The 15,482-nt window shown below is 44.9% G+C and overlaps 1 protein-coding gene across 1 annotated transcript in view; it reads right to left on the bottom strand.

The window, feature by feature from the left end:
* The window catches only part of SHANK1 (SH3 and multiple ankyrin repeat domains 1), a 502,441-nt gene that overhangs the window by 31,151 nt on the left and 455,808 nt on the right, over window positions 1-15,482 (bottom strand). The window contains exons 17-18 of the mRNA XM_069742951.1: window positions 6,293-6,428; window positions 5,050-5,130 (exon numbers count right to left, since the gene is read on the bottom strand). Of these exons, the coding sequence (XP_069599052.1) occupies window positions 5,050-5,130; window positions 6,293-6,428 (217 nt within the window). The remainder of the gene's footprint in view (window positions 1-5,049; window positions 5,131-6,292; window positions 6,429-15,482) is intronic.

Consider the following 15,482-nt stretch of genomic DNA (forward strand, 5'->3'; position numbering starts at 1 on the left):
CGCACCATGCATGCAGCCAGGTGTACCATGCAGCCGAGCGCACCATGCATGCCGCCATGTGTACCACGCAGCCGAGCGCACCATGCATGCAGCCAGGTGTACCATGCAGCCGCGCGCACCATGCATGCCGCCATGTGTACCACGCAGCCGAGCGCACCATGCATGCAGCCAGGTGTACCATGCAGCCGAGCGCACCATGCATGCCGCCATGTGTACCATGCAGCCGAGCGCACCATGCACGCAGCCAGGTGTACTATTCCCAGCTATAGGCATTTTCTGCTGACAGTGATTCTCTGTACTCACCAGATTGGAGTAATTTAGACTGCTAACTGCCCGTAAAACCAGGCGGCATCAGGACTGGCTTTCAGCTCCGTCAAGCCGAATCGTACAAAAGACCCTATTATTTTCCTAATATTCACAGATCATAAAGGCCGCGGTTCCCAATGTTATCACAGAGCCCTGCTGACTCATATTACCCATGCCACTAGAACCTAATCACATTACACAACTCCGGACCGCGGCGTAGATAATGCAGAGCAAATTAGACGCATTTAATTATCCAGCAATTATAAATTTCAAGGATGTACCTTTTTCCACTTAACATTTAATAAAATGGAGGAGAACATGACACGACATGAGAAGAGCGGGGAAAAAAAAAGGAAAAACATACAGAAGATAGCGGAGATCAGCAACATGGAGGCACGTGTGCAATGAAAATGGGAATATAACCATCGAAAGAAACAAGGGAGGAAAGAGAAGGAGAGAAAATGACCCATTGTTAACACGTCTCTTTATCATACATCTGGAAGAGAAACTATCATCGATTTTGACTCGTCCTACAGTGGAGTATCATATAGTAAATAATATATATATATATATACAGTATATATATTGCCCACAGTCTTTATATTATGGCCCAATAAAGCTTTGCATGTTGAATTCAAGCTTTCCATAGTCAGATCATTGAGACAATCCTTACTATCAGTGGGCTTGGGTGATGTCTATCTTGTACAGTATCAGCTTAAAGGGAATCTGTCTGCAGGTTTTTGCTATGGAATTTGACAGCAGCATGATGTAGGGACAGAAAGCCGGATTCCAGCGATGTGTCATTTACTGGGCTGCTTGCTGCAGTTTTGATAAAATTCCTGTTTTCTCTCCTGTAGATGTAGCAGCTGTCAGACTACTGAGTTGTGTAAAACCCCGCCCACACCCTTGATTGGTAGCTTCCTGTGTACACTGTCAGCCAGCTGCCAATCAGTAGTGGGGGCGTGGTTACACAGACTAGCTGGACTGTCTGGCACGTGGCACCTAGTTCTGCAGCGGTAATCTCTTGCTGATAATGCACTGATTGTATTGAAACTACATCAAGCTGCTGAGCAAGTGACACATCCCTGGAATTAGTTTCTCTACCTGAATACTACCTGCCTTTAAAGATTTTTGGACAGAATAAAAAATATTTTATAAAGGACTTGTTTTGTACCCCTCTTTTATTAGCCAGAGAAGAGTACAACTACTAAGACCTTCTCTCTCCCTGGAAGAACTAGAAACGCTATACAGTCCATAGACAGACCAGTGATTTTAATAAGGTGTAATACTTCATCTCTCCTGTCGGAGTGCTGCAGGGAATTTAAACACATAGCTGCTGAGTCTCTCCACAGTCCGCAATTGGGGACTGAGGAACCCACTAGTAGGACAAGCAAACAACCTTCTTAACAATTTGGAGTTTAGACAGTGAGAGCCCAATTCATTTTTCATTTCTAATTTTGTTTTTTTTTTGTCTAGTTTTAGCCGTTTTTAGCCTGTTTTTGATTTGCACAATTTGGCTTCTTTTACTTTGTGCCATGAAGTTTATTTTTATAAATGTTCACTTTTTTTTGCTTTTTTTTAAATGTTTACTAATGTGGGGATATTTTTTTGTTTTTCAGATGTCATCAATTTAAAATTTTTAAAAAGTCAAAAAAATGTTTTGCAAATGTTCAATAGTCTCCTCCCCCATCTGGAATAATTCTACCTATCTATACCTGTAAATGTTCCTCAATTTTTTTTTAACATTTTAGCAGTACATGAGACTTTTTATCTTATAAAGGAGCAAAAAATAGAAGAGGAAAACAAAGAGCAATTTTTGTGCAAAAATCAGGAACCAAATTTGAAGAATTCAAATTTTGAAATCAAAGGACATGTAAGGCAAAAAGGAAAAATGAATTGAAAAAAAAACGCAAATAGTGATTTTTTTTTACATTAATATTAACATTAATAAAAAGTGATATCATTCTATTTTTTTTTGCATAACTTATTCAAGATTGGAAAAGAATGTTAAATATGTTTAGAAAATTTTAGCACATGTCCAGAAATTGAGGAATCTAAAATAAATAGCTAACCACAAAATCAGCAGCTTCTGGTTAGGATATATTAGAGGAAATCTAGGACAAATCAAAATCTTCATGATAGTTTCTTTTCACGAGATAACATTTTAAATATCTTAATTGTAAAAAATAAAATGCAAAATAAAAAACAGAACGAGCAAAGTTGAATACTAGCCCCCAATTCAGAACATGCTTTTTTTCTGGCTAATGAGAACAATGGGAAGACTGTAGCAGTTCATGCCAGATTTACCCTGGAGGCGGCACTGGAACATAGTATTCTGAAGAGTACTCGGCTGTGTCCTGGAGAGCAGGCATGACACATAGAAAGCCTACATACAGAGACCCGCAAGAGGCAACGTTGTGTTTTCACTCCTATAAAACCATCTGTGCGGCTTCTTTTATGTAATGCAAGGATTCTATCACAAATTATGCTTGCCGAAATAAAAATCAAACCATAGGAGCAAGAAGAACACTCCGACACACAAGATGCCCAAAAATGTAATTTAAAAACCCATGGACCCAAAAGAAAAAATTATATCTGGACCCACTAACCTACCATGAGTCATTTATCACAATGGTGTCTTTCTATGTGGCACAGGAGTCATTGGGCTCCTTCAGGCACCAAGGACAAAGGGGCACTGTACACAAAAGATGGCAAACAATGGTTCAGCTAATTGCTTGGCCAACGATTATCCCTCTCGACCCCTAACCCTGCTAAGTGGTGCTATGTTCTCTACGAGAAAGTCACTGCTAAACTAATCTGGTGGTGGTTTGTCTTTCCAATAACTAAAAGACTGGCAGTCCAAAAACAGACATGGCGGATCCCCATCTGTCAAGGGAGATTTGGGGTCCCCACACGCATCAGATCGTCGGTGGTTTTGGCAGATGTCAGTATAATTTTAATGGAGGACTCAAGTGGTTTGGCCAACTCAACGCTTAACTCAGCTATGTGGTCCTATGTTCTTTACGAGAGGGTCACTATCAAACTCCTCTGGTGGTGGCTTATCTCACCAACAACCAAAAGGTTCGACAGTTCAAAATTATACATAGTGGATCCTCATGTTCCCCGACACCATCTGTCATGGAAGAGTTGGAGCCCACACGCACATAAGATTGCAAACATTAGTCTAATTTGAATGGGGACCTTAATTGTGACCTCTACCTCTACTGCCTTATATCTACATTCCTTAAAGGGATTGTCCAGTCAAAACTGATAAGACTTATGAATCCCCCAGCACACACACTGTGTGCTGCGGGGATTCGCTGATTTCAGACCTGTCACCCTCACCGGAGGGTATGTATGTGTTATACATACTCCCGGCCAGTGAGCGCAGCCTCGCTCAAGACACTTGTATAGAGCTGACAACAACCCCCTTCGAGGGACGTGGCTGTCAGGTTGGCGTGGCCCACTACAGGATGCGGCCTTGCTCCATACAAGTGTATGGAGAGCGAGGCTGCGCCCACTAGCCGGGAGAATGTATAACTTATACATACCCTCTTGTCCTGGGTCTAAAACTGGCGAATCCCTGCAGCGCAGAGTGTGTGCGTTGGGGGATTCATAAGTGTGCCATCACAGAATTCTGACCGGACGACCCCTTTAAAAAAATATGTATTTCCCAAAATGTCCAGGATTTTCTGTAACAATGGAAAACTACCAGACTCCCAAAAAGGTTGTCAATTGTACTGAGCTTTGCTGAAGATTCTGGAAACCTCCCTGAACTTAAGATTGGAATATTCCATTCTTTGAAGGAACCCTGACACTCAAACTCACATTTGAGGATTAATAAACGGGTCACGGAAAAGAGTGGAAGGAATGTGGCCTGAAAAAACAGGGCATGCCTCATGTGTTGTACTCTCAGGTTTGCATCACAAAAAGATGGCAACTATGAGATAGCAATACTTCAAACATAAGGCCGAGGCTACATATTGTCTTGAGATTGTAGAATACGGTGGATTTAAATCTCATCTCAGCTCCTCTGGAGTTGCCATAGAACAGTTGATGCTACCATGTGGTGGGATTACTAACTATGATTATCAGAGTAATAGACCCAAAATGGTGTTGACTTGTCTCCAATGTAAATTCGGAGTCACCTTGTATTGCATGATGAATCTCAACCAGAATGAACGGACAAGAAGCCTTGGCCTTAACTTTTCTCATTTGAAAATTTTTGGGTGGTTGTATGGAATAAAACCCCAAATTTAAGAGTGAGTCATAATCTAACCTGAGGTCCTCATGCATAAATAACCAGTGTAAAAAAGGTCTGGGTCACAATTTATTAAGGATCGTCAAACACATGGATCAGATGGCTCTCCTAAAATCTATCAACCCCAATAAAATGCTAAAGAAAAAAATCCAATTTAACATTGTCACCAAAACATCCCTCAAATCAAGGTTTACAGACTTCATGGATATTAGTTCAACAGCGAGTCCTCCAAGAAACACTAGGTTTGGCCAACAAAAATCTTTGTTCTTCTATTGCCTCCATACGACACTCAAAAGTTGTCACAAAAGACCAAATCATGTTCCTACATGACAATAATCCAGTCCTATTTTTTTTAAACAATTTTTTGGTTTATCTCCAGCATGGGCCATGCAAGTATACATGCATGTATGATGACCACAAGTATGACTCTTTTCATGCAAGGCAACCAAGGAGCAGCCATACAACGATGTAACGACACTTACCCATTTCCTCCAGTTCTGAAGTCATGGATTTGGAACGCAGCGATATTGCGGGTGGAGTGACACGCTTGGTTTGCTGGGGCACTGGAATCGTTTAGAAGGAGAAGGACGTCTGTTAATATACAAGTATACTTTTAAACTGCTTTAGCCCCAAAATGTAACAACTGATTAAATTTTCCTTAACATTTAGGTCAGGGTTGTTGAGTTACTTTCCATGTTGATAAAGTGATAATGAGACCTCTAGTTATTTGGCCATTGGTCTGAATTATTTGGAAGGACCTGGTCCACCACCATGTTGGTACTCGGTTGCTACGATATTGGAACCTGAGAGTTGCCTCCTACCTCACAATATCCACGGTTCTTTTCATGATTAACCAGCCTGACGAGAGGTCAATGTTGCGGCATGACACATGTGATGTCGCATCAGCCTGGTTACTCAAAAGAAGAGCCAAGAATGCCGGTAGGTGACAGGAGGTTCTCGAGGCTCTTGTCCAATAGCCGCTAGACCAGGTCCTGCGAATCAATTTTCACCATCTCTAGTTCTGAGTGCTTGGGTAAGACTATATGTCACTCAGCTTCTATGTCCTACTACCCAGCAGTCTCTGGACCAGCTACATCTCTAACCATGTTGGAAACTAATAGAATTCTACCCTTACTTTGGGTCTGTATGGAGGAGAAAGCAACATGTGTAAAATTAATGCAATTTTTGGAATGCCCAAACAAGACAAAAAAGAGAGTGCCGCATGCGCAGCCACCTCCTTATTCATCACAGTGTGAGACCTCATTCTCGAGATTTAAGTCAATATAGCTGTGCTACAACACCACTTCCAGCCTGTGGATGGGGTGAAGTTGTTTTTGGAAGAAAGCAGCCATTTTTTTTTATCTTGTACAATATACCAGTGGTGTCAAACTGCATTCCTCAAGGGCCGCAAACAGGTCATGTTTTCAGGATTTCCTTAGCATTGAACAAGGTGCTGGAATCATTCTTTGCAGGTGATTAAATTATCACCTGTGCAATACAAGGAAATCCTGAAAACATGACCTGTTTGCGGCCCTTGAGGAATACAGTTTGACACCCCTGCAATATACAGTAATCTGTTCTGAGAAATAATATCACACCGCCATAATATACTCATCGATATTTCTGATGTGGCTGATGACCCACATAACCATTTCACGCCGTTACTATGCAGTAAAAACTTGGGTGTTGGTATTAAACATGAACTAACCATATGGTCATTTGTACCTTTTTTTCGCATGGCATCCTCCATTTCTGGGTTCCGAGTTACCATTACAACTTTTACCATTAAGTTGTTTCCTCCTTGCCGAATCATATTAACCACCTGCCGATGACCCACCTTCACCACATTCTGCCCATTTACCTAAGAAGAGAGAACATCATAGTTTACACAAGAAGGCACTAAACGATGGAATCATAACTGATGCTTCTTCAGATCATTTTGAATTTCAATAAGCTTCATAAACCAATTTTACAGGGAAAAAAAACATTTTTAGCTTGTTTTTAGAGGCTGTAACTGTTGTAGATGGCCAAACCAATATGCTGAAAGTAATTCTGCTTAATAATAATATTAACATATCTATTATATAATTGTCTAAGGGTCACTTCCGTCTGTCTGTCTGTCCTTCTGTCTGTCACGGTTATTCATTCACTGATTGGTCTCACCAGCTGCCTGTCATGGCTGCCGCGACCAATCAGCGACGGGCACAGTCCGGAAGAAAATGGCCGCTCCTTACTCCCCGCAGTCAGTGCCTGTCGCCCGCATAGTCCCCTCCGGTCACCGCTAACACAGGGTTAATGCCGGCGGAAACGGACCGTGTTATGCCGCGGGTAACGCACTCCGTTACCGCCGCTATTAACCCTGTGTGTCCCAAACTTTTTACTATTGATGCTGCATATGCAGCATCAATAGTAAAACGATCTAATGTTAAAAATAATAATAGTAAAAAAAAAAAAAACCTTATTCTCACCTTCCGCCGTCGCGTCCTCTCCTCGGCACTGCAAGCGGCAGGTTCCGCTTCCAAAGATGCTATGGGAGAAGGACCTTCCATGACATCATGGTCATGTGACTGCGACGTCATGGAAGGTCCTGCGCTCATACCAGTCCTGGGACCGGACACCGCACACAGGCGCCGGAACTACAACGGGCTCTTCGGATGGTGAATATGTTTCTTTTTTATTTTTTAACCTGTTACATACATGACTGGGCAATATACTACCTAGCTGGGCAATATACTACGTGTCTGTGCTGTATACTACGTGACTGGGCAATATACTACGTGGCTCTGTGCTGTATAATACGTGGCTGTGCAATATACTACGTGGCTGGGCAATATACTACGTGGCTGGGCAATATACTACGTGGCTGTGCAATATACTACGTGGCTGTGCAATATACTACGTGGCTGGGCAATATACTACGTGTCTGTGCTGTATACTACGTGACTGGGCAATATACTACGTGGCTCTGTGCTGTATACTACGTGGCTGTGCAATATACTACGTGGCTGGGCAATATACTACGTGGCTGGGCAATATACTACGTGGCTGAGCAATATACTACGTGGCTGGGCAATATACTACGTGGCTGGGCAATATACTACGTGGCTGTGCAATATACTACGTGGCTGGGCAATATACTACGTGGCTGGGCAATATACTACGTGGCTGTGCAATATACTACGTGGCTGGGCAATATACTACGTGTCTGTGCTGTATACTACGTGACTGGGCAATATACTACGTGGCTCTGTGCTGTATACTACGTGGCTGTGCAATATACTACGTGGCTGGGCAATATACTACGTGGCTGGGCAATATACTACGTGGCTGGGCAATATACTACGTGGCTGGGCAATATACTACGTGACTGGGCAATATACTACGTGGCTGAGCAATATACTACGTGGCTGGGCAATATACTACGTGGCTGGGCAATATACTACGTGACTTGGCAATATACTACGTGGCTGGGCAATATACTACATGGCTGGGCAATATACTACGTGACTTGGCAATATACTACGTCGCTGTGCAATATACTATGTGGCTCTGTGCTGTATATTATGTGGCTGGGCAATATACTACATGGCTGGGCAATATACTACATGGCTGGGCAATATACTACGTCGCTGTGCAATATACTACGTGGCTGGACAATATACTTTGTGGCTCTGTGCTGTATATTACGTGGCTGGGCAATATACTATGTGACTGGGCAATATACTACGTGACTGGGCAATATACTACGTGACTGGGCAATATACTATGTGGCTGGGCAATATACTACATGGCTGGGCAATATACTACATCGCTGTGCAATATACTACGTGGCTGGACAATATACTACGTGGCTGGGCAATATACTACGTCGCTGTGCATTATACTACGTGGCTGGGCAATATACTACGTGGCTAGGCAATATACAACGCCGCTGTGCAATATACTACGTGGCTCTGTGCTGTATATTACGTGGCTGTGCAATATACTAAGTGACTGGGCAATATACTACGTGACTGGGCAATATACTACGTGACTGGGCAATATACTACGTGACTGGGCAATATACTACGTGACTGGGCAATATACTACATGGCTGGGCAATATACTACATCGCTGTGCAATATACTATGTGGCTGGACACAAAAAAGAAGCACCTAAGCAGTCTTTTAGTCCAAAATATCAAAAATAGTTTATTACAACAATAAAAATGTTAACAAACAGGTAAAAGATGAACATAAGGGAGATACGCACACAGTGTAACACAATATGCCCACACGGAGCAGCTGACGGTACGTGGGGTGGATCATATGCAACACATGGGGAGATTCCACATCACAAGGCTGGGCAATATAGTACATGGCTGGGCAATATACTACGTGGCTGTGCAATATACTATGTGGCTCTGTGCTGTATATTACGTGGCTGGACAATATACTACGTGGCTGGGCAATATACTACGTGGCTGTGCAATATATTATGTGGCTCTGTGCTGTATATTACGTGGCTGGGCAATATACTACGTGGCTGGCTAATATACTACGTGGCTGGCCAATATACTACGTGACTGGGCAATATACTACGTGGCTGGGCAATATAGTATGTGGCTGGGCAATATACTAAGTGGCTGGGCAATATAGTACGTGGCTGGGCAATATTCTACGTGGCTGGGCAATATACTACGTGGCTGGGCAATATACTACGTGGCTGGCCAATATATTATGTGGCTGGGCAATATACTACGAGGACATGCATATTCTAGAATACCCGATGCGTTAGAATCGGACCACCATCTAGTTAATGATAATGATTTATATTAATATTAATTGTATCACTTAATATTGAGCAGAATTTAGTATGCTGACTTTATTACTATGATGCTATTTTTCCATGGCGCTTCCTCCTATATACAGTACCTTATGAGTCTAGACAGAGACCCCTATGTACCGTATGAGCCCCACATAGCCTCCTATATACAGCATGAGACCACACACAGCCCCTATATACCGTAAGAGCGCCAACATAGCCTCCTATATACAGTATGAGCCCCACATAACCTCTCGATAAACAATATGAGCCTTCACATAGCCCCATATACAGTGTGAGCCCCACATAGCCTCCATATACAGTGTGAGCCCCACATAGCCTACATATACAGTGTGAGCCCCACATAGCCTCCATATACAGTGTGAGCCCCACATAGACTCCATATACAGTGTGAGCCCCACATAGCCTCCATATACAGTGTGAGCCCTCACATAGCCTCCATGTACAGTGTTAGCCCACATAGCCTCCATATACAGTGTGAGCCCCACATAGCCTCCATATACAGTGTGAGCCCCACATAGCCTCCATATACAGTGTGAGCCCCACATAGCCTCCATATACAGTGTGAACCCCACATAGCCTCCATATACAGTGTGAGCCCCACACAGCCTCCATATACAGTGTGAGCCCCACACAGCCTCCATATACAGTGTGAGCCCCACATAGCCTCCATATACAGTGTGAGCCCCACATAGCCTACATATACAGTGTGAGCCCCACATAGACTCCATATACAGTGTGAGCCCCACATAGCCTCCATATACAGTGTGAACCCCACATAGCCTCCATATACAGTGTGAGTCCCACATAGCCTCCATATACAGTGTGAGCCCCACATAGCCTCCATATACAGTGTGAGCACCACATAGCCTCCATATACAGTGTGACCGCCACATACCCTCCATATACAGTGTGAGCCCCACATAGCCTCCATATACAGTGTGAACCCTACATAGCCTCCATATACAGTGTGAGCACCACATAGCCTCCATATACAGTGTGAACCCCACATATCCTCCATATACAGTGTGAGCCCCACATAGCTACCATATACAGTGTTAGCCCCACATAGCCTCCATATACAGTGTGAGCCCCGCATAGCCTCCATATACAGTGTTAGCCCCACATATCCTCCTATATACAGTGTGAACCCCACATAGCCTCCATATACAGTGTGAGCCCCATATATCCTCCTATATACAGTGTGAACCCCACATAGCCTCCATATACAGTGTGAGCCCCACATATCCTCCTATATACAGTGTGAGCCCCACATAGCCTCCATATACAGTGTGAGCCCCACATAGACTCCATATACAGTGTGAGCCCCACATAGCCTCCATATACAGTGTGAGCCCCCACATAGCCTCCATATACAGTGTTAGCCCACATAGCCTCCATATACAGTGTGAGCCCCACATAGCCTACATATACAGTGTGAGCCCCACATAGCCTCCATATACAGTGTGAGCCCCACATAGCCTCCATATACAGTGTGAACCCTACATAGCCTCCATATACAGTGTGAGCCCCACATAGCCTCCATATACAGTGTGAGCCCCACATGGACTCCATATACAGTGTGAGCCCCACATAGCCTCCATATACAGTGTGAGCCCCACATAGCCTCCATATACAGTGTGAGCCCCACATAGCCTCCATATACAGTGTGAACCCTACATAGCCTCCATATACAGTGTGAGCCCCACACAGCCTCCATATACAGTGTGAGCCCCACATAGCCTCCATATACAGTGTGAACCCTACATAGCCTCCATATACAGTGTGAGCCCCACATAGCCTCCATATACAGTGTGAGCCCCACATAGCCTCCATATACAGTGTGAACCCTACATAGCCTCCATATACAGTGTGAGCCCCACATAGCCTCCATATACAGTGTTAGCCCCACATTGCCTCCATATACAGTGTGAGCCCCACATAGCCTCCATATACAGTGTGAGCCCCACATAGCCTCCATATACAGTGTGAACCCTACATAGCCTCCATATACAGTGTGAGCCCCACATAGCCTCCATATACAGTGTGAGCCCCACATAGCCTCCATATACAGTGTGAACCCTACATAGCCTCCATATACAGTGTGTGCCCCACATAGCCTCCATATACAGTGTGAGCCCCACATAGCCTCCATATACAGTGTGAGCCCCACATAGCCTCCATATACAGTGTGAGCCCCACATAGCCTCCATATACAGTGTGAACCCTACATAGCCTCCATATACAGTGTGAACCCTACATAGCCTCCATATACAGTGTGAGCCCCACATAGCCTCCATATACAGTGTGAGCCCCACATAGCCTCCATATACAGTGTGAGCACCACATAGCCTCCATATACAGTGTGACCCCCACATAGCCTCCATATACAGTGTGAGCCCCACATAGCCTCCATATACAGTGTGAACCCTACATAGCCTCCATATACAGTGTGAGCACCACATAGCCTCCATATACAGTGTGAACCCCACATAGCCTCCATATACAGTGTGACCCCCACTTAGCCTCCATATACATTGTGAGCCCCACATAGCCTCCATATACAATGTAAGCCCCACATAGCCTCCATATACATTGTGAGCCCCACATAGCCTCCATATACAGTGTTAGTCCCACATATCCTCCTATATACAGTGTGAACCCCACATAGCCTCCATATACAGTGTGAGCCCCACATAGCCTCCATATACAGTGTGAGCCCCACATAGCCTCCATATACAGTGTGAGCCCCACATAGCTACCATATACAGTGTTAGTCCCACATAGCCTCCATATACAGTGTGAGCCCCGCATAGCCTCCATATACAGTGTTAGCCCCACATATCCTCCTATATACAGTGTGAACCCCACATAGCCTCCATATACAGTGTAAGCCCCACATATCCTCCTATATACAGTGTGAACCCCACATAGCCTCCATATACAGTGTGAGCCCCACATATCCTCCTATATACAGTGTGAGCCCCACATAGCCTCCATATACAGTGTGAGCCCCACATAGCCTCCATATACAGTGTGAGCCCCACATAGCCTCCATATACAGTGTGAGCCCCACATAGCCTCCATATACAGTGTGACCTGTTATGAACAGGTGATTCAGAACCACAATGGACCTAGTGGTTAAGAGCACACTAGTGACCTGTTTAGTTACTAACATGGGACGAGCTCTGAGACGTGGGAACTCTGCTGACCGCAATCCCTAATCCTATCAAACCACACTAAAGGTAGCCGTGGAGCGCTCCTGACCAGAACCTAGGCGCCTCGTCACAGCCTGAGAAACTAGCTAGCCCTGAAGATAGAAAAATAAGCCTAACTTGCCTCAGAGAAATTCCCCAAAGGAAAAGGCAGCCCCCCACATATAATGACTGTGAGTAAGATGAAAATACAAACACAGAGATTAAATAGATTTTAGCAAAGTGAGGCCCGACTTACTGAATAGACCGAGGATAAGGAAGATAGCTTTGCGGTCAGCACAAAAACCTACAAACAACCACGCAGAGGGGACAAAAAGACCCTCCGCACCGACTAACGGTACGGAGGTGCTCCCTCTGCGTCTCAGAGCTTCCAGCAAGCAAGAAAAACCAATATAGCAAGCTGGACAGAAAATATAGCAAACAAAAGTAACATGAGCAAAACTTAGCTCATGCAAGGCAGACAGGCCACAGGAACGATCCAGGAGATAGCAAGACCAATACTGGAACATTGACTGGAGGCCAGGAACAAAGAACTAGGTGGAGTTAAATAGAGCAGCACCTAATGACTTAACCCCGTCACCTGAGGAAGGAAACTCAGAAGCCGCAGCCCCACTCACATTCACCAGAGGAAGCTCATAGACAGAACCAGCCGAAGTACCACTCATGACCACAGGAGGGAGCTTGACCACAGAATTCACAATAGTACCCCCCCTTGAGGAGGGGTCACCGAACCCTCACCAGAGCCCCCAGGCCGACCAGGATGAGCCAAATGAAAGGCACGAACAAGATCGGCAGCATGAACATCAGAGGCAAAGACCCAGGAATTATCTTCCTGACCATAACCCTTCCACTTAACCAGGTACTGGAGTTTCCGTCTCGAAACACGAGAATCCAAAATCTTCTCCACTATATACTCCAACTCCCCCTCAACCAAAACCGGGGCAGGAGGATCAACGGATGGAACCACAGGTGCCACGTATCTCCGCAACAATGACATATGGAACACGTTATGGATGGAAAAAGAAGCTGGAAGGGTCAAACGAAAAGACACAGGATTAAGAACCTCAGAAATCCTATACGGACCAATGAAACGAGGCTTAAACTTAGGAGAAGAAACTTTCATAGGAATATAACGAGATGACAACCAAACCAAATCCCCAACACGAAGTCGGGGACCCACACAGCGCCGGCAGTTAGCGAAACGCTGAGCCTTCTCCTGAGACAATGTCAAATTGTCCACCACATGAGTCCAAATCTGCTGCAACCTATCCACCACAGTATCCACGCCAGGACAGTCAGAAGACTCAACCTGTCCTGAAGAGAAACGAGGATGGAAGCCGGAATTGCAGAAAAACGGCGAAACCAAAGTAGCCGAGCTGGCCCGATTATTAAGGGCGAACTCAGCCAAAGGCAAAAAGGACACCCAATCATCCTGATCGGCAGAAACAAAACATCTCAGATATGTTTCCAAGGTCTGATTGGTTCGTTCAGTCTGGCCATTTGTCTGAGGATGGAAAGCCGAGGAAAAAGACAAATCAATGCCCATCCTAGCACAAAAGGCTCGCCAAAACCTCGACACAAACTGGGAACCTCTGTCAGAAACGATGTTCTCCGGAATGCCATGTAAACGAACCACATGCTGGAAGAACAATGGCACCAAATCAGAGGAGGAAGGCAATTTAGACAAGGGTACCAAATGGACCATCTTAGAGAAGCGATCACAAACAACCCAAATGACCGACATTTTTTGAGACACGGGAAGATCCGAAATAAAATCCATAGAGATATGTGTCCAGGGCCTCTTCGGGACTGGCAAGGGCAAAAGCAACCCACTGGCACGAGAACAGCAGGGCTTAGCCCGAGCACAAATCCCACAGGACTGCACAAATGAACGCACATCCCGCAACAGAGACGGCCACCAAAAGGATCTAGCCACCAAATCTCTGGTACCAAAGATTCCAGGATGACCAGCCAACACCGAACAATGAACCTCAGAGATAACTCTACTCGTCCATTTATCAGGGACAAACAGTTTCTCCGCTGGGCAACGGTCAGGTCTATTAGCCTGAAATTTTTGTAGCACCCGCCGCAAATCAGAGGAGATGGCAGACAAAATTACCCCCTCCTTGAGAACACTCGCCGGCTCAGACAAACCTGGAGAGTCGGGCACAAAACTCCTAGACAGGGCATCCGCCTTCACATTTTTAGAGCCCGGAAGGTACGAAACCACAAAGTCAAAACGGGAGAAAAACAGCGACCAACGAGCCTGTCTAGGATTCAACCGCTTGGCTGACTCGAGATAAGTCAAGTTCTTGTGATCAGTCAAGACCACCACGCGATGCTTAGCTCCTTCAAGCCAATGACGCCACTCCTCGAATGCCCACTTCATGGCCAGCAACTCACGATTGCCAACATCATAATTACGCTCAGCAGGCGAAAACTTCCTGGAAAAGAAGGCGCATGGCTTCATCACCGAGCCATCAGAACTTCTTTGCGACAACACAGCCCCTGCTCCAATCTCAGAAGCATCAACCTCGACCTGGAACGGAAGCGAAACATCTGGTTGGCACAACACAGGGGCAGAGGAAAAACAACGCTTCAACTCCTGAAAAGCTTCCACAGCAGCAGAAGACCAATTGACCACATCAGCACCCTTCTTGGTTAAATCAGTCAACGGTTTAGCAATACTGGAAAAATTATTGATGAAGCGACGATAAAAATTAGCAAAGCCCAGGAACTTTTGCAGACTCTTCAGAGATGTCGGCTGAGTCCAATCATGAATGGCTCGAACTTTAACAGGGTCCATCTCAATAGTAGAAGGGGAAAAAATGAAACCCAAAAATGAAACCTTCTGAACACCAAAGAGACACTTAGAC

The sequence above is a fragment of the Ranitomeya imitator genome, chromosome 10 (assembly GCF_032444005.1).
Source record: "Ranitomeya imitator isolate aRanImi1 chromosome 10, aRanImi1.pri, whole genome shotgun sequence".
In the NCBI taxonomy this organism is placed as follows: domain Eukaryota; kingdom Metazoa; phylum Chordata; class Amphibia; order Anura; family Dendrobatidae; genus Ranitomeya; species Ranitomeya imitator.